This window comes from Heteronotia binoei, chromosome 8 (assembly GCF_032191835.1).
Source record: "Heteronotia binoei isolate CCM8104 ecotype False Entrance Well chromosome 8, APGP_CSIRO_Hbin_v1, whole genome shotgun sequence".
In the NCBI taxonomy this organism is placed as follows: domain Eukaryota; kingdom Metazoa; phylum Chordata; class Lepidosauria; order Squamata; family Gekkonidae; genus Heteronotia; species Heteronotia binoei.
Window position 1 is genome coordinate 3323269 of NC_083230.1, and position 21535 is coordinate 3344803.

Sequence of the window (21535 nt, forward strand, 5' to 3'; positions counted from 1 at the left end):
TACCTGCTAGTCTTTATTTGTTATGATTGGTTCCTACTGTTTTCCTGCACAAACCAAATTCCTAACCTCATGCATGAACAAGCCCAGGTTCTTGTTAAATTTGAGATCAGAGATACTTTAGAAATTCTATAACCTAGAAATTAATCCTCAAAGAGATAGCTAATTAAAGAGACAGCTAAGCCACTTTTAATTCTGACACCTAAAAAAATACAGATTTTTTTGTACCATTCAACCTTGACAGGCCAGCCAGGCCCCTCAAATCTACCTCCGCCCAAACAAGTCAAGGAACAGCGATGAAATCGGAACATCACATTCCCCCCTCCCATTCTGTATCAAAGAAGAACATTTTTGATGCTGGACAAACCAAGGAAGAGATCAAAAACAGTCATCTAGCCTCCTTCAGCTCCCCACCAACAGAGGAGCAGGATGTCTTGTTAAATCGAACGCTAACCTTGGTAGCCTCCTTAAGAAAAATTAAGCAGGATTCTTTCTCTGAAGAAAGATCATTAAATTGCTACCCAGATACTTTTAACCCATCTAAACAGAGCTCAGGGTTGCTATTTCTAGCTTTCCAAGGCAAAACCAGCTCTTCCTTGTGCCAGCTGTGCTAATAGATACTAATCTGGCTGTTGCTGCAGATGATCCTGAGTTTTGCATGATTATAGATGTCTTGGAGCACAAACCGTGCTTCTAAGTTTTTATATTTTTGGACTAGGCTTCTGGGCTCTCAAAACTCCTTCTAAGCCCCAGAACCCCAGTGCTCAGTAGTAGACTGCCACCACACCCGAGAACAAAGCCCTAGGCAGGAGGACGGTGAAATCTCCAGCCTTTACCAGGAGGTTACAAGAGCCCTGCAAGGTTGGCTTGCTAGAAAATACAAGTTATCACTTTAAGAGGTAGCAAGTAGCCTAGGCACTAGACTAGGCTTTGAGACTCCAGAGCAACAGACTTCACAAAACATAATAATAAAAATTATTTTATTGTGTGCATTTAACAGAGAAACATGCTTGTGGCCAGTAAGGAAAATAAAAGAATCTAAGCTTATCCAGCATGACTAAACAATTGTCATATCTACCCAAACATAGTCAGAAGGCATAAGGATGTTGCACAAAAGATTCTTAGCTTTCAGTCAGGCACAGCAGAATGACATGAAGACAAAACAAGCAGTCCAAAGGTTCAGACTCTCAGCATAGCAACACGAAATACAGCCTGAGTTGGATCAGATGTACAGCATAGCCACACATAAGAAGCCTAAGTGGATCAGACTCAACAATGGACTGGATAGTCAAAGTTTATGCCTGATCCAGACCAGTTGCTGGACCCTTCTCAACCAACTGGGAGCCAGCACAAAGATGTCACCCCTTGAGTTAATTGCTAGCATGGGGGTTGATCTTTGATGGCCTTGATTCTACAGCTGGGTGGAATGCTCTTAATTGGGAGATAGCTAGTGCTAACTCCCACCTGACTGTTTATGGCAGGCCACATACCAATCCCATTCTCTGAAAACACTTGGGACATCAGGCAAGAGGCCTAATTTATAAGTTTAAAGTGACAGGGCTCTTGACCCTACTTTGGACTTATAGGCCAAGAACCTTTGACTAATGATTTAGTGGAACAAAAATCACTACAATAGAAGACACCACTGAGCCAAAAATACAATACCAACAGCATGACGGTGTATTGACCAGCGTGATCCAGATACAATTATGTCCCTAAAAATTTCAATATGGAAAAATGTGGTCTGGGTATAGGGCATTGGCCTCAATAAATCTTTTTCCCAAAGACAATACACCATTATGCTGATTCAGGAAACCTGGACAATAAAAGACCTTGAGGTAAAAGGATATCAATCTTTCAAAGCAGAGGCAATACAAGGCCTAGCCCCGGGAGACTAAAAGGCAGCCTAGGCATTCTGATATCTACATCTTTGGCAGCAAGCTGTCCCCCTTTGCCTGCTTTAAAACATCAAGCTATGGCAGTTCATCTCCAATTTATCTCAGAAGCACTATTAATAATTGACACCTACCTGCCTCCTCAACATAAAATAGCCAGTCTGAAAGAAACATGGACAGAACTGGCTATGTTGAAGATCTTTTATCAAACTATCCAGCTGAATTCATTCTACTGGGAGGAGATCTCAATGCAAGAATGGGCCTGGATGACCGCTTCCTTTATGCCTTGAAGGACTGTCAAATTATTATCCATGCTCCTTCAAAGACGAAAAGGCTAACTATGTGGGCTTTTGCCTGGCAAAAACGGCTAAAAGACTAAATCTTTCTATTTTTAACAGCTCCCCGGAGAATATACATTTATGCCAGGGCCAAAGGCTAGCACCATAGACTATTTCCTAGTAAATGAGAACTTTATTTACAACTTTTATGCAAAGTTTATTACGGTTTTATCTGAAATGTCTAATGATTCAAGGGATGAGTATGGTATATTTCATTCTGTGTGTCATGCAGGTTTAATAGCATAATAAATGACTTTGACTGTGCTCCAAACTGTTAGTTTTACATAGTATGTATAAGCAACAGGTTTCTTTGCTTACTGGTGCAGACTTCAACCTCTGAATACTGCCAGTGCTTCAGTATTTATTTTCTTTTCGTCAAAGGAAAGGGGTAATTCTCTTCCATGCCAAAAATCTGTTATTTGTAGACTGCCCCAGCAATGCTACACATTACAGGGCTTTGTTTATCAGCATTCTCACCAGCTCCTTATATGTATTTGTTTAACATACTTCTAACCTAACTTTGCAGCTCATAAAAAACATTAAAACATCAGTTCAAACAGCAATATAAATAGGGTTGCCAAGTCCAATTCAAGAAATATCTGGGGACTTTGGGAGCGGAGCCAGGAAACATTGGGGGTGGAGCCAGGAACAAGGGTGTGACAAGCATTGAACTCCAAGGGAGTTCTGGCCATCACATTTAAAGGGACAGCACACCTTTTTAAATGCCTTTCTTCCATAGGAAATAATGAAGGATAGGGGGACCATCTTTTGGGGCTCACAGAATAGTACCTCCTGGTCCAATCGTTTTGAAACTTGGGGGGTATTTTGGGGAGAGGCACTAGATGCTATACTGAAAATTTGGTGCCTCTACCTCAAAAAACAGTCCCCTCAGAGCCCCCGATACCCACGGATCAATTCCCCATTATTGCCTATGGGAATTGTTCTCCATAGGGAATAATTGCCCAGTAGACATTTCCCTGTCAGCATATACAAATGCTCAATAAGGCATGAGGCTAGTGACTCCTGAGATCATGCTGATCTAACTGACAGTCAGTGTCAAAATGACATCAGTGTTTAGCAAGTCTCAACAAAGTGAAACCAGTTCTGACTGGCATTGGGTAACGAGTGCAGAGATTGAGTGTCTAGTGCACAATGATTCAGCATTTGTAACCCATTGGAGCAGAGACTATGTAATTCGTATATAAGCAGTGCTGTGCTGTGCAATGTATCCTTCTACTCTAGATGGCTGCTTGGCGGAGCACTTTGCTGGTGAATGTAAATTTTGTAAATAAATTGCATATAGTTAAACACGGAGTGTCATTGGACTATTGCTTGCTATACTGACTCGCCTACCAGGACTAGCGATAATAACGATAAATCGACACCCTCCCTTGCCCCCCGGCCACTTTCTGATGACCCTAAGGTGGTTGGGGGGGAGGAGCCTCCAAACCTGGAGATTGATAACCCTCTCTCTCTCACACACACAGACACACTTACTGAAAAGAACAGGGGCTATGCTGCTCTCTCTCTCTCTCTCACACACACACACACATTTAGTTCCTCCGAAATGAAAGCAAAACAGACCGAGGGACTGTATTTCTGACCCTTCCCATGAAGTACTTTCTGCTCAACTTTAAGGCACACAGACACACACACATTTTGAAATGGACTTGTTTGCAGGTTTCTAAACCTGCCGGAGATCTAGAGATGTGCGGTGGCTGTGGGGGCAGGGCTTCCCCTGCCAGCCAGCTGGCTGGGGATGGGGGGAAGCCTGTAAAACCGGGGGATCCCCTGCTGGGACCTGGGGATTGGGAAGCCTAAATATAAACTAATGCAAATAAGAAATCCAGAAAGCCAACATAAGATAAAATATGACTGTATGGCTACCCTCAAATGCCTTCTTAGACAATTCAGTCTTCCAAAGCCAATTAAGGCCATGGGGACGGGATCTGCCTCCTGACAATCTCAAGCAGGCTGTTCTGTAATATGAAGGCAGCCATGGTACAAGCCCAAAATATGTAATGGCAGTTCAGTTTTCATGCATCTTACAAGGGGAGATGAAGGGAAGATAATGATATCTTGTGGAAATCAAAATGCATACACTCTTGTTTAAAGATTGAGATCTGAGGTCTATCACCACAGGTAAATTGTTTCAATGGTAACTAAGGTAGGTACCTTACCACTTCATGTTATTTAGTCCTCCGAGTACTCCACCCAAAAAACAAAAAAGCAGCTTTAATACAAATCTAATGATTCAAAGATGATTAGTTGTATGAAATCATTTTGTTCCAGAAGTTCATTATGTGCCTGTTTAAAAGTTCCCAAACTCCCTTTTCTGGGTGAAGCCCCCCCCCCAACCCTCCAATCAGTCACTGCATGGGCTGCCACTTTCTTGATGATAGTCCTGAATTGCCATACATCCCTTGAGGATGTGAGGAAGGTTCCTACTTTAGATCATTTTCAGAAAAGACACAAGGCTGTTCTGTTCAGATCAGGTGTGGCAGGAAACCAACTGCATGGGATTATGTTGTGGGATGTCGTTTATTATAATGGGCATTAGAGAGTGTAGTTCACTGGTTTTATGTTTTTAATGGCCTGGGAATTGTTAGTCTGGCATTTGCAAGGTGACCTGAACTGCTATAGTATACATACAGGATATAACTGCTTAAATTAATAAACATTTGATGAATTTACTTCAGTTACCTTCACAGCATTTTAAATGTGTCTCAAAGAATGGAAAGACAATAAATTCACACTTACTTGGCCCTCAAGAAAGGGAATATCAAAATCACTTTTTCTTACAAAAGACAAAGCTGAAATATGGTACATGTGTAATAAATACCTTTATCACGAGAGGGGTCTGAAAGATTTTTAAAATCTCTCTTCTACGGAACTCATGACATGAATTCTCAGTGCATTACATGAAGTAGCCTAAGACTGAGCTAATAGACATGGAGTTTGTCTGAAAACAGAACAGTTTCTTTTTGCCTTTTCACAGGCTTTAAAAACACTGTTTGGATGGTGGCATTTTCCAGTGGCCGCTAGGAAAGTATCTACATATACAGAATAGGTTGTTCCCATTTTTTTATGAGAAACAATTCAGATTTTCTAACCAATTATGTACCCAAAATATAGGATATGTTTTCAAGTGCTTAACTCACTTAAAATGGAGGTCTTTGAAAGTAAAGTGGGTTTCCACAATTCCTGTAGTTTTTACTCGAGTCCTGAGAACATCCTGCTGTGTTGGGATGTAGCTTGTTTGAGCTATCCTGTCCAAGTCGTTTAAGTAGCTAAAAATATAACAAGCATTAAGTACAAATTAAAAAGTGTGCAGACAAACAAGTAAACATATAAGTGTTTTGTTTTTTTTGTTAAATGCATGCCCAATAAGAACTTTATGCACAGATAGGTATTTCAGAGAAAAAGGTATTTCTGAGAAAAACAAACTTTTAAAAAATATGGATAATAGAGGACTATTATGTACCAACAAATGCACTGTTGCCAATTTCAAAGCATTACTATAGCCAAGGAGGAAGTTAAAATGTCAAGTACTCTAATGCTGAAATCCAATGTACACTCCTCAGAAAGCCCCCTTAAACCCAGCAAGAGTTGCTTCTGAGTATCTACTGAATATCCTGCCTTTATTTACATTAGTCTGCAAAAATGACCTTAAAGGAATAAGGGAATTCTAAATGTGATGGGATTTAAGCAACGTAAGTGCAGGCTTGCAGCTAAGACTGTTTAGATGTGTTTCTCTACTTTAAATTTTTGGATATGACCTTTTCTGGAAAGATCATGATCACATCAGTAATGAACAGTGTGGATGGAAAAGTGCACATTTTTGCTGATCCTGCCTAAATCAAGGCCATTTTATTTCCCCGACATGCATATTCATACATATTCCCCCCATCAAATGGTACTGACAGAGTGCTATAGCATCATTATGTTCTAATAATCTAGTGTAATAATGTAGGCTGCACATTTCCTCCTATTTCATAACTTGCAGTGTAGTAGTTAGAAGGCTGGACTACAATCTGGGAGACCCAGGTTTGAATCCTCACTTTACTATGAAAATAATCTTGCTGGGTGACCTTGAGTCAGTTGCACACTCACAGCCTAATTTTCCTCACAGGGTTGTTGTGAGGATAAATAAGGAGAGGAGAAAAATGTATGCAGCTTTGGGTCCCCACTAGGGAAAAGTTATGATACAAACACATTAAACAGACATAACCTTTAAAAGAAAAAAGCCAAGACCTTGCACACTGAGGCAACTTATCATTATAAAGTTTTAACACTATAATGATTTAGCAATTCCTGTTTGTTTTACTAAACTAAATTGCTATTTAAAACCCTTTTTTACTGACAGCAGATTGAAGGATGAGAGTAATCTCTCTGGTATAGGTGGGAAATCAACCCCCCTGTCTCTGTAGTGATCTCCCACCCGCCACCTTCCACACCAGTTTTTTAAAGTCATGGATCTTCAGCTTCTTTCTTTCATTTATCCCCTGCTTTTCTACCCAATGGGGACCCAAAGCAGCTTAGATCACTCTCTCCTCCTCCATTTTCTCCTCAACAACACTGCAAGGTAGGCCAGACTGGGAGAAAGTGACTGGATCAAGGTGATTCAATAAGATTCCTTGGCAGAGTGAGGATTTGAAGTGGGATCTTTCAAGTCCTAGTCTGACACTCTAACGACTACACCATATTAATCTTCACTGCACCTTCTCAGACCTTTAGTGCCTTTTCCTTTAACTCAGAACTTCTCACACAATTGAAGAAAACCCTTAAGTGTTTTATTGACATAATGCTTATACATAACCGGTGCAAAACACTTGTTACAAATATTATTTTAATGCAATATTCCCTATGAAAGTATAACTGTCAACTCTCAGTGAAACAACAGGAGCCTAGGAATTTTCCAATTACAGCTTACATTTAAAATTTCAGATTAATTAATAATTATTTGCATTCTTGTAAAAATAAAGGGCCATTCATTGTAGGCTAATTAGTGATTTTATATTTCAGACTTCTAGCAAAATCATTTCCCACTGTACAGGAACAAAAATGTTTTACAACTGAGCACTCTGTTTTAGGAATAATTTCTCCATCTGGAAATATCAGACTTTAGAACGAGACCCACCTTCTTTGAATTCACCTGACCCTCCTTTTGCTACATGGTTTGTCTGGTAAGTGTGGGCTACTCCCATAACACTACCAGTGAAGGCTTAACTGTTGTCTTATGCTTACTATGCTGCAGAGTCATTGAGCTGATATTCTCTGGATCTGTTAAAAGAAGCTTGAACACCACAGTCTTTCCACAATCTCTTGATAACGCCAGCAAGTTCTGCTGTCATAAAACCTTCCTCTGCTGCTCCAGCGAGAGCAAAGAGTTGCCTGGCGTCATCCTATTTAAAAAAAGGTGTCATTAAAAATATACATATTGTTATTCTAAGTTCTTGCATTTTGTTGCAATGGGTAATACAGCTGTTTACTTTGCAACATGGACAGAGAAGTCAGATGACTTTGGAACAACATATGCCAAGTTAAACAGACGTTAAACCCTGTGCTGAGTTTTTAAAAAGTGGAATAAGTCATCAGCAGTTTATCTTTCAAGATGACAGTTTATCACAAACTTTCACAAAATCAGGAAAACCAACCAGAGAAGCAGTAGGGACTTTGGATGGCAAAGGTATCAAGGGACTGCTAAAAGAAGATGGGGAAATGGCAGAGAAGCTCAAGTACCTTTTTTTTTTTTTGCTTCTGTGTTCACTGTGAAATGTATGGGACATGTACCCATGCCACAGCCTTTATTTTTAGGAAGGGAGTCTGGAGAACTGAGTCAAATTAAGGTGGCCAGAGATGAAGTTCTAGACCTACTGGGGAAACTGAAAATTTATTAAGTCTCCACGTCCTGCAAGTTCTTAAGGAACTCAAGATTTGAGATAGCTGATCTACTAACCCATATATGTAACCTAAAATTTAGCAACTGTACCAGAAGACTGGAGAGTAGCAAATGTTACACTAATTTTAAAAAAGGGAACCAGAAAATTACAGACCAGTCAGTCTAATGTCTGTCTCAGGCAAATTAGTAAAAACTCTAATCAAAGAGTGAATTGCTGGGCACAAAGCCTGATGGGCTGATGGAAAATCAGCATGGTTTCTGAAAAGGGAAGTCCTGTCTCACCAAGCTTTTTGACTTCTTTGAGAAAGTGAATAAACATGCGGACAATGGTAGACAAGTAAGTAGAGTGCTGCCCCCCACAAGGATCGGTTGGGGGGCAGCTCTCTTTACTTTATTCAAAAATGATCTGGAATTAGATGTGAATAGTGTGGTGGCCAAGTTTGCAGATGACAACAAATTATTCATGATGATTAAAACCAAGGTTGACTGTGAAGAGCTCCAAGAAGAACTCCACAAACTGGATGAGTGGACAACAATGTGGCAAAAAGTTCAATGTTTGTAAGTGTAACGTGATGTACACTGGGACAAAAAAAAATCCCACCTAGCTAATGTAGAGAGGGGGAAATATTGTGGGGTCATAGTGGATAGCTCAATGAAAGTGTCAACCTACTGTGCTGCAGTGGTGAAAAAGGGAAACTTTTTGTTAGGGATTATTAGGAAAGGGGTTGAGAGTGAAACAGCCAATATTGTTATGTCCCTGTATAGATTGATGGTGTATTCTCATTTGGAATACTGTGTACAGTTCTGGTCACTGTATCACAAGAAGGACATTGCAAAGTTGGAAGAAAGTACAAAGGATTATTAGGGGTTTGGAGAACCATTTGTATGAGAAAAATCAATTTAGAAAAGAGACAACTAAGGGGATACACAATAGAGGTTTATAAAATTATGCATGAGGTAGAGAGAGTTGACAAAGGGAAACTTCCTCCCCCCCACCCCCCCAAAAAACCAATAGAACTCAAGAGCATCCAATCAAGCTGATGAGCAGAACATTCAGGATGGACAAAGGGAACTACTACCTTATAAAGAGAGATTAAAATGTGGAATTCGTTGTAGTGATGGATGTAGTGATGCCGCCTGAAATACACAGCTTTAAAAGCGGATTAGATAGATTCATGGAGGATAAGTCTATTGACGGCTACTAGCCATGGTGACTGAGGGGAACCTCCACATTCAGAAGCACTAAACTTCTGAATCTCAGAGCCGGGAGGCAACATAAGGGGAAGGCATCCGCCTCTATGCCCTATTGCTGGCTCTCCAGAGGAACTGGTTGGCCACTGTGTGAGACAGAATGCTGGACTAAATGGATCACTGATCCAATCCAGCAGGGTTTTTCTTACATTCTTAAAAATCCTAGAAAATTCTTACTAGCACAGACAATGGACACATATATTTTAAGATGTGACTACTTGTTCTTTCTAGATTTTTTAGAGACATTGGTACTTCCAGGTGGGTAAGACTTGACCAATAAAAGTCATTACTTCATGCTCTGAATATATTCAAGAAAAATGGTTTTAATTTATTCCGTGGCCTCCATCAGACATTATCTCTTCTTTCCAGCCTCCATACAAGAGGACTTCCCCTAGGCTTCACTTTTCCCATTATTCATGCAGGAAGAAGTGATCAGCTGAACCAGAATGCCAATATTTCTTGCAATGCAATTTCTGCTATAAGAAATAGTTTTCTTTGAGATTTATTTTCCAGGGCTAGGAGAATTCCTGCAGTGACAAACATCTGCATTTCCAATTTGGTCTTAGATTCTCTGTGTGGTAATGGGAACAAATGCAAGGCCATTCCCAAGAGGAAAAATGATGTCTGAACAAGACAACTGGGTTACATAAATTTGTATTGGTCATAGCCAATCATGCCTATGAAACAACACAACCAAAGCACAAATTTTTAGGTTCCCTCTTCTGTCAAAAATACTACCTTAATGAGGATTCTGGGCCCACTCATTTGGTAGCACCGCACAACCCACCCCCTTAGCGGCTGTTGGAGGGGTGCTTAAAGTTGTGCAAGATGCAAAGTTTCTCTGCCCCCAGAGTTTTCTGCCTTAAATTCAACAAGTAAATTTTAATCTTTTTTTAAGAAGACCATTTCCTCTCCAGAATTTTCAGATGTGTTTCCTTGCTGACCAACCAGGAATTAATTTATAGAAAAAGTGAAAAGAATTGTAATATCATTGGCTCTGAAAGACAAGCATCATGCATTCTGATACATGGATTTTATAATTATGTGCACCATTTAAGTTAAGGAGTTGCATCAATACTTACAGCCCTGGCAGAGTCCCCAAAATCTATCTTTAATCGCCCCATTGCTCTAATGATAGCAATAATAGATTGGATTGTATTACTGTAGACAACAGCTTTATACTGTTTACATTCTTCTTCTGAATAGCCAGCTTCATGGATAATCCTAAACAAGACAAAATACATTCAGCCTTTGGTTTAACTGGAAATTCTGTGTTAACTTGCAGTTATCCCCCACAAATCATACTTACTTCATTTGTTTAACAATTGTGCTTTTTCCAGACTCACCAGCTCCTAAGAAAAATGCACAAAACCTTTAGCAGAACATCTGATATTTGTTTCATATTTAAATTACATGTTTAATGACATCAATTTTCAAAAATTTCATTTCAGAAATGTTTCAGCGGACAACATTAAGAAGTTCATGGTAAACCAAACCCTCTTTTCCTTTCCACCTACTCAAACTCTTCCTTCACTCATTTTCCCCTGCAAACAAAGATATACATTTAGCAGGATGTACAATGCTCTATCTACCCCATGCAAGCAATGTTCCCTTGCAGAGTCTTGTGAGCAAAAAGTCTATTTCATGAACCACTGGCATTAAAGTTATGAGCTACTGCATGAATTAGTGTGCTCTGGAGTCATCCTTCCTGAGCTAAGACAAAAATGTGTGAGCTGGAGGCTAAAAATATGTGAGCTAGCTCATATTAACTCAGAGGGAACACTGCATGCAAGAAGTATATACCCTGGAATACAATGCAATGCACAAGAAGGATACCTGAGGATAGGCTTCCCAACCCTCCCGCCCTGGCGGGGGACCCCAGGATTTCCACCCTCTTCCCCCACTCCCCCAAAAAACGGAAGTGGGGGGAGGGGGGAAACGGCGCCGGGGAGCATGGCGAGCCGCCCGATCCTGGAGCAGGCGAGGCCGCCGCGCCGCTGCCGCCCCCTCCCCGCCCACCACAGCTGCTCCTCCAAGATGAGCCCAGGCTGAGCCCATCTCGGAGGAGCAGCCAAGAGCAGCGCAGGCAAAACCAGAGAAGGGGAGGGCGAGGCAGGCCAGGAGCATGGCGAGCTGCGAATCCAGGCCCTTCTAGGACCTGGACTCGCGGCTCGCCATGCCCCCGGCCCGCCTCCACACACCCCTCCGATTCCACCCCAGAGGCGGAGCGGGAGAGGCCGCCGCGCCGCTGCCGCCTCTTCTCCACTCGCCGTGGCTGCTCCTCCGAGATGGGCCCAGGCTGAGCCCATCTCGGAGGAGCAGCCAAGAGCAGCGCAGGCAAAACCAGAGAAGGGGAGGGCGAGGCAAGCCAGGAGCATGGCGAGCTGCGAATCCAGGCCCTTCTAGGACCTGGACTCGCGGCTCACCATGCCCCCGGCCCGCCTCCACCCCCCCTCCGATTCCACCCCAGAGGCGGAGCGGGAGAGGCCGCCGCGCCGCTGCCGCCTCTTCTCCGCTCGCCGTGGCTGCTCCTCCGAGATGGGCTCAGGCTGAGCCCATCTCGGAGGAGCAGCCACGGCGAGTGGAGAAGAGGCAGCAGCTGCGCAGCGGCGTCACCCGCTCCGAGACAGGGCGGCTCGCCACGCTCCCCGGCACCGTTTCCCCCCCTCCCCCCTAGCTCCATCCCAGTGTCTCCTGGCTCCACCCCCAAAATCCCCATATATTTCTGGGGTTGGACTTAGCAACCCTACTTGAGGATATGAAATACATGGTAGTATATTAAAGAGATTACAAAACTGGCCAAATCTACTGAGCTTCTGAACTATATATGATAATCTTCCAAAAGCTGCAAGACATACACATGCTTTTTTATGTGTGTGTTAACACTCTGCCTTTTATTTTATTCATAAACAATCTTCTGAACTGCATTACCAAAAAACTCCAGGGATTTCAGCTAGGTTCACTGAGTAAATGGAAAACAGTTCAATGCAGTTCAGTTGTTAGCTGCAGTAATGGTCTGCTCACCTTCTTTGAATATGCCCAGGTTAAAAAGTTATGTATTGAAGATATTCTCTAGAGGCAGCCTCTCAGACTATGAAATGCTATTGATTATGGGCGGAAGACATAAGGTCTATGAGCTTTTGCTCCAGTAAAACTGACCTGTGGGTCAGACTTCACCGTTTCCATTAATCAGAATCATGATTTCGGATACAAGTTGTCTGAGAGTTTTTGGAAATATGTTTTGCCTTGGGGTCTAAGCTTTACTATATCTATATACCTCAAGGAAAATTTGTTTAAGATAACCTAACAAATTTATCCTACTCCTAAAATCTTAAATTAAAGGATTCAGCATTCCACTCTTAGGTCTCATGATACTACACTGCTGGGGAGAAAAACTTTTTATTTTATTTATTTATTTTATTCCATATATGTCCTGCCCTGCCCGCTGAGGTGGCTGCTACCTGGGCCTCCATATTTAAAGAGGGGTCCAGGAGCACCCCTAAGCTTTTGACCTTGGGCACCGATTGAAATAACAATCAAAATGGATTCAAAAGCTCAGCTCTTTATTAATCTCTACCCCCACTCCAAACAATGACAAAAAGAAAACAAACAAAGGCTTTTACAATAGCCAAGCATTATAAGATGGGGGAGACTTGTCTTAGCAGTAGTATGTGTGAAAAGCAGCTAGGGGTCTTAGTGGATCATACGCTGAACATGAGTCAACAGTGTGATGCAGTGGCTAAAAAGGCAAATGCAATTTTGGGCTGTATCAACAGAAGTATTGTGTCCAGATCATGTGATGTGATGGTATCGCTTTACTCTGCTCTGGTAAGACCTCACCTGGAGTACTGTGTTCAGTTTGGGCACCACATTTTAAGAAGGATATAGACAAGCTGGAAGGGGTCCAGAGGAGGGCGACGAAGATGGTGAGGGGTCTAGAGACCAAGTCCTATGAGGAAAGGTTGAAGGAGCTGGGGATGTTTAGCCTGGAGAGGAGGCAGCTGAGAGGTGATATGATCACCATCTTCAAGTACTTGAAGGGCTGTCCTAGAGAGAATGGTGTGGAATTGTTTTCTGTGGCCCTGGAAGGTAGGACCAGAATCAATGGGTTGAAATTAAATCAAAAGAGAGAGACAGAAGGAAGACAAGAATCAGTTGCTTGGGGGCCTGATTCGGCCCCCCAGGCCTCAAGTTTGACACCCTTGCTCTAAGGCTTCTTCATTGGACTATGTGGCCCTAACTTAATATCATAGGACTCCAGGTTAATATAAAGCAAAATAAAACTATGTGTACAATAAGCATATTAGTTTTTAGTTGTTTATAGCTTAATTCTTCAGTGAATAATAATAACTTCTGGCTGAGGTGTGTCACTCTTTCACTTCACATCTCACTCTCAAATCCTTTTCTTAACTCAACTTTCTGACAGCTTCTGTCTTTCACACTCTTGTAATACTCCAGCAATATTAGGTTTTAGCTCTCTATCTAGTCCCTAATACGTCTTTTGAAGTATTCTACTTTTCTTCTCTAGAATCTTAATGTCTTTCACAGCACTAGTATGGGATTCTAATCCAAAGACTGCTTCTCAGACTCTGTAGAATGCTGACTGACCACAACTGACTATTAACTGCTGTCACTGTGCGGAGTTAACTGCTGACTTCTCTCTTTCTCTCCACACATCTTAGCTCCTCCCACTCTCTCTCAGTCACCAACCAATCACCTCACTCACTCATTCCCCCTCTTTCACCCCCCTTTCTCTACTGAAACTTACCAACACATATATAAATTCAAATTACAGGTATATTTGCAAATTTGTTTATACAAAACTAAGGCACTAATAACTTTTAAATTCCATAAATATGTCAAATACTGCAATTTTATATCCTAAGTAAGCTATAAATGATGCTTTTTATATTGTTTAAGCAGTAAAATTAGTGGACAATTGATAGGACAGTAAGTGTTGCATATATTTCAATTTCCCCCCCAAAATTTTGTTTTCTCCAAAGCAAACAAAAGGTTTTATTTGTGGATTCTAAATTTCCAGAAACTATACATCTCTAGACAATAGTCGTTTTGATGGACAAAGGTCCATTCAGTACAATGCAGCTTCGTGTGTCCTTTTCACTATAATTTGAATTTCTCATACTGTTATCTGGAAACTAGTTTACATTTACACAGAGGGTTTTTTGTAGAGTCCCAGCAGGAACTCATTGGCATACTAGGCCACACCCCCTGATGTCACCATTGTTCCACACGGGTTTTTTGTAGAAAAAGCCCAGCAAAAATCATTTGCATATTGCAAGAATCCCTGACATGAAGCCAGCTGGAACTGCGTTCCTGTGCATTCCTGGTCAAAAGAAGTCCTGCATTTACATTTCAGGAGACTGAAAAAACATTTGGAAACTACAGAAGTTATTTCAAGTCCCATAAAGTGGTGCTTAAAGCTATGCAGATTAGGATTCTCTAACCAATCATGTATGTTTTCTCTTCTTGCTTTTTATTAAAACAGAAACACACATGATTAACACACCCTGGAAGGCATGAAGCTGTGTACTGTATTTAGTGCAGTGTTTTCAGTATCTAAAAGAATGGTGGGGAGGAGAACAAATCAAAGACAATTTCCACAGAAGCTAAAGTTATAACTGCAAGGTGGTATGAGCCCACAGAAAAATGGTTCCCACCAATAGTGCAGCAGTTAGTGTGTGCGCGTGTATATACATATCACAGAGTATAATTACCTTCAAATGCAGCAGGTGTATTAACACTGCATATTGGAAATGAAAGATGACAAATTATACTCAACTTTTTGTATTTAGTTTTACTTTCATTATTATTAAAGGCCTCACTTGAATACAGAGTAATGAAATCTAAGTCCATTAATTTCAATAGGCTTAATTACACTTGACTTGGATTGTGCCCTTAGCATGTGACTTTCAAAGGCCTTTTTTTCTGGAATGCAAGGAATGAAACCTTCTCTGAAGCTACTGAAATACCAAAAAACAGACATAAAAGCACAGTCACACACAATTCTGGCCCAATCTTCCACCACACAGGGTGGCCAACGGTAGCTCTCCTGATTTTTTTTGCCTACAACTCCCATCAGCCCCAGCCATTGGCCATGCTGGCTGGGGCTGATGGGAGTTGTAGGCAAAAAACATCTGGAGAGCTACCACTGGCCACCCCTGCAGTATAGCTATAAATTAAAAGACACTGAAAAGCAAGACTTTCATGATATCAACTCTTTATACCTGCCCTATCCCCAGTACATTGACATGTAATATAAGATTTAGAAGATATAATTTTAATTAAATATTTTAGATTTAAATTCAATTTAAATGTTTATCTCTCTGTTGGCTTATTTAAAACAAGCTCAAAACATCAAGGGTGAAGGGTTCACAGTACTCTAAAAATGTTTAACCCCTGACCCTTGGAGGAATGGGGAGAAATCCAATGATGTGATCATTTAAAATTATATGAAATTTTAACAAAGATGTATTGGGCGATTCTTAAACTCTGGTCCATTCTCTCATACCATCTGAGAAACAAAAAGAGAAAAAATCAGAAACCCTTTCCAGAGTGAGCAGTAGCAAACTCGTACTAAATTAGGGTTGCCAGGTCAGTGTTGGAAAATACTGTAAAATAGCTTTTAGTTGTTATTATTCTACTTCACCATCATCATACGAGAAAAAAATTATAATTCCATGGTACCCAGTTATCAATTTTTAACCCCACAGGAGATTCTACCGAGTAATGCAACGTATTGTTCTCTGACCTATTTCTAAGTTTTTTGCTTTTATAATCTATTTTTGCTTATTTAAATAATACCTGCTACCAAATGTTAGCTTATGTAATACAGTTATATTAATTTGGTTAGTAATTCCTTATACATATAAACAATTGCTGTTTTACTCACCATATTCTGCAATACTGCTGTATGCAATACAAATCTCAATAAAATGTTATTTTATTTTTTTAAGGGAGAGGAAGAACATACGTGGAGACTTTGGGGGTGGATCTGGGAGAGGGTGGGCTTTAGAAAGGGGAGAGATCTCAGCATGGTACAGTGCCATAGAGTTCACCCTTCAAAGCAGCCATTTACTCGAGGGGAGATGAACTCTGCCAGCTGGAGATAGTGGTAAAAGCAGATCTCCAGGCCCCACTTCAAGGCTGGCAGCCCTCTCTGTAATGTGGGGATAAAAACAATGATCTAATCAGACAGAGAGATCTATGTTTTAGTGATAAAGGACATATTTACACAGAGCAGACGTTCCTCACATTTTTGAGCCTGCGAACACATTTGGAATTCTGACACAACATGGTGGGCACAGCAGCAAAATGGTGGCCACAAAATAGTTGCCACAGGAGGTAAAGTCAGCCACAAAATGATTACTACAACCAGGGCCAGCTCACCCACCAGGCAAACTAGCCGGTTGCCTAGGGCGCCGGGAGGGGGTGCCGAATTGGGATCCCCCCATCCTTGGTGCCCAAGACAACCACTTAGTTTGCCTCTCCCCCTGCCACTGCCTCTGCCACTGCTGCTGACAGCCCCCTCCCTTCTGCAGTGCTTCCCCCCCACAAGCTCGCTGCAACGAGGCTGGGCCCTACCGGCTTCAAGGCAGCCAATGCTTCACTCCTCTTCACTTCCAGTTTCGAGTTTGGGGGGGGCACGCATGCGACGGAGTGCAGCAGAGGGAGGGTGGGAGGGAGCCTGCCCGGGGCACCATGCACCCGAGGACCAACACTGACTACAACTTAATTTTAGTAACACATACAGATCCTTATGCTGTGGTGCAGATGCTGCCAAAGCAATATATTAAAAAAATCTGCACAGCCAATCAAATCTCTGATAGTCAATCAGAAGTCTTGCTGGGCAAAAGCCCTACCAAGCTCCACTGATTTCTTAAAAACCCTTGGTGGACACCAGAAAAAAATGCCAGTGGGCACTGGGCACCCCGGCATCCACAGGCACCAAGTTGGGGACCTCTGGCATACACTTTCCCAGGCTTAATCCCTGGCATTTCCAAAGTATAGACCACCAAAAGTTGAGAAATGCCCCTTTCTATGTGTGCCAGGTTATTGTAAGGATTATAAAAGTGTGCCAAACATTCTAAGCTACTATATAAATGCTTATGATTATTTTTAAAATTGTCTAAGCCAATACATCTGAAGAAGTAGCGAGCTCTGACTCACAAAAGGTTATGTTGGAACAAATGTTGTTCACCTTTAACAACAACAACAACAACAAATTTTATTTGTATCCCGCCCTCCCCGCCGGAGCAGGCTCAGGGCGGCTAACAACATGATTCAGAGTTAAATTATACAAGTAAATAAAACTACATTAAACATTATCAGCATTTAGTTAAAATCTGGTTAAGCTTTAAAATTAAATTAGTTAATTTTTAAAAGTGCTAGTGCTATGTTTACTTTTTCTGATGGCGGTTTCCTTCGCAATTTCCATTTTCATCAGGGAAGGCCAGTCTGAAGAGGAAGGTCTTGCAGGCCCTGCGGAACTGTTCTAGGTCCCGCAGGGCCCGCATTTCCTCTGGAAGTTGGTTCCATAGGCTCGGGGCTATATATATAAAAGTGCCACGAGATTCCTGCTTTATTCTAATTATGATCAATTATCAAACCTAACAATAATACAGGTAAAAATATGTAAAAGAAAAAAAATATAATACTAAGTTTAACGCTACTTTATGGGAAATTTGGCCTAGAGTTTAAATACTGATTATTGTTTTATTGTTCTGTGGATTTTATAATTTCTCATTAAGTCATTCAGGGACTAGATGGTAAAGGAGCACAAAACCAAAGCACTGTACAAATTCAAACTTCAGAAGTATCACCTAGAGTATCTACTGCTTCTACTCAGAGCCGCCACATGGGAGTAGGCAGGGTAGGCGGCCAGAACTTGCATAGTGTACTCTTTGCAAGGAGCACAGTATGCAAGCATCATAGCTCTCCCTGACCCCGATTAGGCCTCTTGCAACGCCCTTGCAAGGAGCGCAGTACGCAAGCTCACTGTTTTAGTGGTGCCCAGCCACTTTTGCGTTGAAAGCAGCTGAGGGGCGCCTTCCCATTGCACTCATCAGTGCAATGGGAGGGTGCTGCTCGGCCGCTTTCAACCTAAAAGCAGCCGGGCATCGCTAAAACAGTGTGTTCTTTGGAGACTTCCAAGGAAGCCTCCCAAGAGCGTACAACAGGGGAAAGAGGCAGTGCAGCAGCACTGTTGTGAGCCACCCGTTGCTCTCTTGTCCCCTGCTTGCCCAGCCTGCACAATGATGTCACTTTTGGTGACATCATTGTGCCACCAGTGCGCTTTGCACACATGCAATAATTTTTCCTGAGGGAGCTGGGGGGGGGGGGGCAGAACCCCTAGCGCCAGGGCTGCTTCTACTGCTGAATAAGATTTTTTTTTTAGTTTGGCCAGGAAAGCATCCATAGGAATCTGACTCATTCAGTTACACTGTGTAATTGCCAGCTCACAAGTGAAGAAAGAGAAATGCTTTCAATTCAAGCATTTAAGTTATCCAGATTTAAAGATAGCATACATTAAAGGAAAAACAAATAAGAGCATATGAGCAACAGAATAGAGCAAAAGAAGTTAGAGCAGCCCATGAATAATATCGTAAATGTATCTCAACTACTTAAAGTAAACCTTCAAAATACAGACACCTTTTAACTACTGAAAACTTCTGAACATTTTAACAGCAAGTAATACAAGTATGATTTTCTAATTCATTTTAAAACACTTGTACTGGAATGGGACTTGCTTCTGAGTTAAAACGCACAGTAGCAGACTGTAAAGGCCACTGTAATTGCAAGGTTTTTGAAAGACAAGTTATCACTTCTATGAAGGATAGAATATGTTCACCCTGCAAAACATGCACAGAGGATGCTTCCATATTATTCTCTTTTTGCACTGTTGAAAATTCCTTTTTCACAAAGCAGAATGGCAATGATCATAGGCTCATAGTACTTCATAAAGCCCCATTAAAAACCTGGTGATACACGGCCCTCGCGGCAAGATCCTGCTCAGAAAATATGTTGCTATTCTCTGCAACTGTCCTTTGAAAGTCATACTATATTTAACTGCTACTTCAGTCTCTTTCTCCCTGTTTAATACATTACATCCTGTTCATGAGAAACACATTCTTAAATAGAATGATTAAAAACCACACTCATAATTAGCTTCTTTTACCTGGTTGGGGTGGGGCTAATTATCACCTTTTCTCTTTGGCTCAATATCAATTTCTTAGGGTTTTTTTTTAATTACAATAATTGAAAAATCACAAAAATTACCGTCATAAAAATGAAAACAATTGCAGCCAAAAAAAAAGCAAGAATGGACATACCTCTGATTAAGGATTAATTCAGAAGCCAGGGTTCCCTGCTAGTAATTAATTAATTACTTAAGGAAGTAATTAATCAAGCTAAGAAATTGTTTTGAAAGGGAGATCTAAAGGAGCTGCCTCAAGAGAGAATTTTCAGTACATCTGTAGACAGCTGGTAATAAAATTATATTTTAAATAGGAAATAATCATGACAGAACAAGTCTCTAAAAATACAAAACAAAAACCACAAGCTACAATATTGTAATCAATTGACATTTCTGAATCTTCTCTAAAAACTGAGTGAACACATGGTGCCCATTCCAGGCTAGATAACTATGCACATACATATCCGTCATATGCGATTGTTTACACTGATTTCTGCTAAGGAATATCTTTGCAGGAAAACAATCATGTATGAAGTGATCCTAAAATGCCTATAGAGATACATATGCAATAAATGAGATGTGCTACAGCAGTAAACTCAGCTTATACACAACCTTTCTTCCCAATAGGCACCAACTTACAACATAATTTTTCCCTCCTTTACTTTATCCTCAGAATAACCCTGTGAGGTAGGCTAGACAAAGAGCATCCATGGCACAGCAAAGATTCAAACTGGGGTCTCCAAGACACTAGGCTGGCAGTCTTGACTACTATACTGCACCAACTCTATGAAGCGAACCACAAAAAATTGAAGTGTATAAAAGGGGGGAAAGTTAGCACCTTTCAGATTATGTGCACAAAAATCATTTTAACAGAACAGGAAATGCTTGCTTGTTTTCCACATGCTACTTGATTTGTGATTATTTCAGTACCACAACAAGTCCCATACAACATGCATGGGGTTGTATTTAAATGAAAACCTAGCAAGCATATGACATTTCTTATCCCAAAATCGCCCATCCATCTTTCCTAAATTACCGCCTGATCCTATACAAATCCTAGTCTTATTCCTCAACAGTAAATCCCATAGAGATCAACAGGGGACACATCCAAGTAAGCACGCACACGACTGCAGCCTTCACGTCTCTGGTATTTCATCTATATAGCTGTGCAGTTATGGTTTTGCCTAAGCAATTCTTAGAGCCACCGGAACAGAAAAAGCCCACAGTGCATGCCAGCATTCAGCCATACAAAAGGAGCCCAACAGAAGACACTGCAGGACTGCATCTGAACGTGCACCCCCCCAGCAACACATACAAATGCCTCTGTGCCGACACCACCCTAAGACTCTTCGAGATGCTTTTACACCAATACCGAGATTATCTGAAGAGGGGAGGAGCTGCTGCCTCGCCCACTTCTCCTTTCAGCGGAAGGGAGCAGAAGAGAGGACACGGGGCGGCACTTATGCCGAAGCAGCCTGCCAGGGCCTGAGCCGTGCATGTGGTCCACTCAAAGCCCGAGCAGGGGAGCGGGGAGGGGAGCCCCTCACCCAGGAGGAGCAGCTTGACTTCCCGGGCGGCCTTCTCGCCGTCCTCGCGCAGGTTGCGGTCGATCATCTTGCTCCTCTCCGCGGCCGCCTTGTCTTCGGCGCTCAGCGTGCAGCCCATCTCGCCCGGGCGGGGGCCAAGCGGGAGGGGCCCTTAAATGCCTCCTCGCCGCTCCCGGCCGGGCACGAAGGCAGCCCCGCTTCAGGCCGAGCCCCTCCTGCTTTTGCTGCCCCGCCGCCTCCTCCTCGCAGCCGCGGGCCAGATGTGCCGCCTCCTCCCTCCCCCCGACGGCCAGGGGAGCGCATGCGCACGGGAGGAGGAGGACCCCGGAGAGAAGGGAGCCGCGCGGTTCCCCGAACGCTGGTCGTTCCGCTCTGCTGTCTCCCTTCTGCAT

At 42.0% G+C, this 21535-nt stretch overlaps 1 protein-coding gene across 2 annotated transcripts in view; it reads right to left on the reverse strand.

Moving 5' to 3' along the window:
* Positions 1-21261, reverse strand: part of GNAI1 (G protein subunit alpha i1) — a 28565-nt gene extending 7304 nt beyond the window's left edge. Inside the window, exons 1-5 of one of the 2 annotated variants that reach the window (XM_060244664.1) lie at positions 21144-21261; positions 10693-10735; positions 10466-10607; positions 7478-7635; positions 5392-5520 (exon numbers count right to left, since the gene is read on the reverse strand). In XM_060244664.1, coding sequence (XP_060100647.1) covers positions 5392-5520; positions 7478-7635; positions 10466-10607; positions 10693-10735; positions 21144-21261 — 590 coding nt within the window. Of the gene's footprint in view, positions 1-5391; positions 5521-7477; positions 7636-10465; positions 10608-10692; positions 10740-21143 lie in introns of both variants that reach the window. The other variant, XM_060244665.1, reaches the window with a different exon arrangement.
* Between the last annotated feature and the right edge of the window lie 274 nt (positions 21262-21535).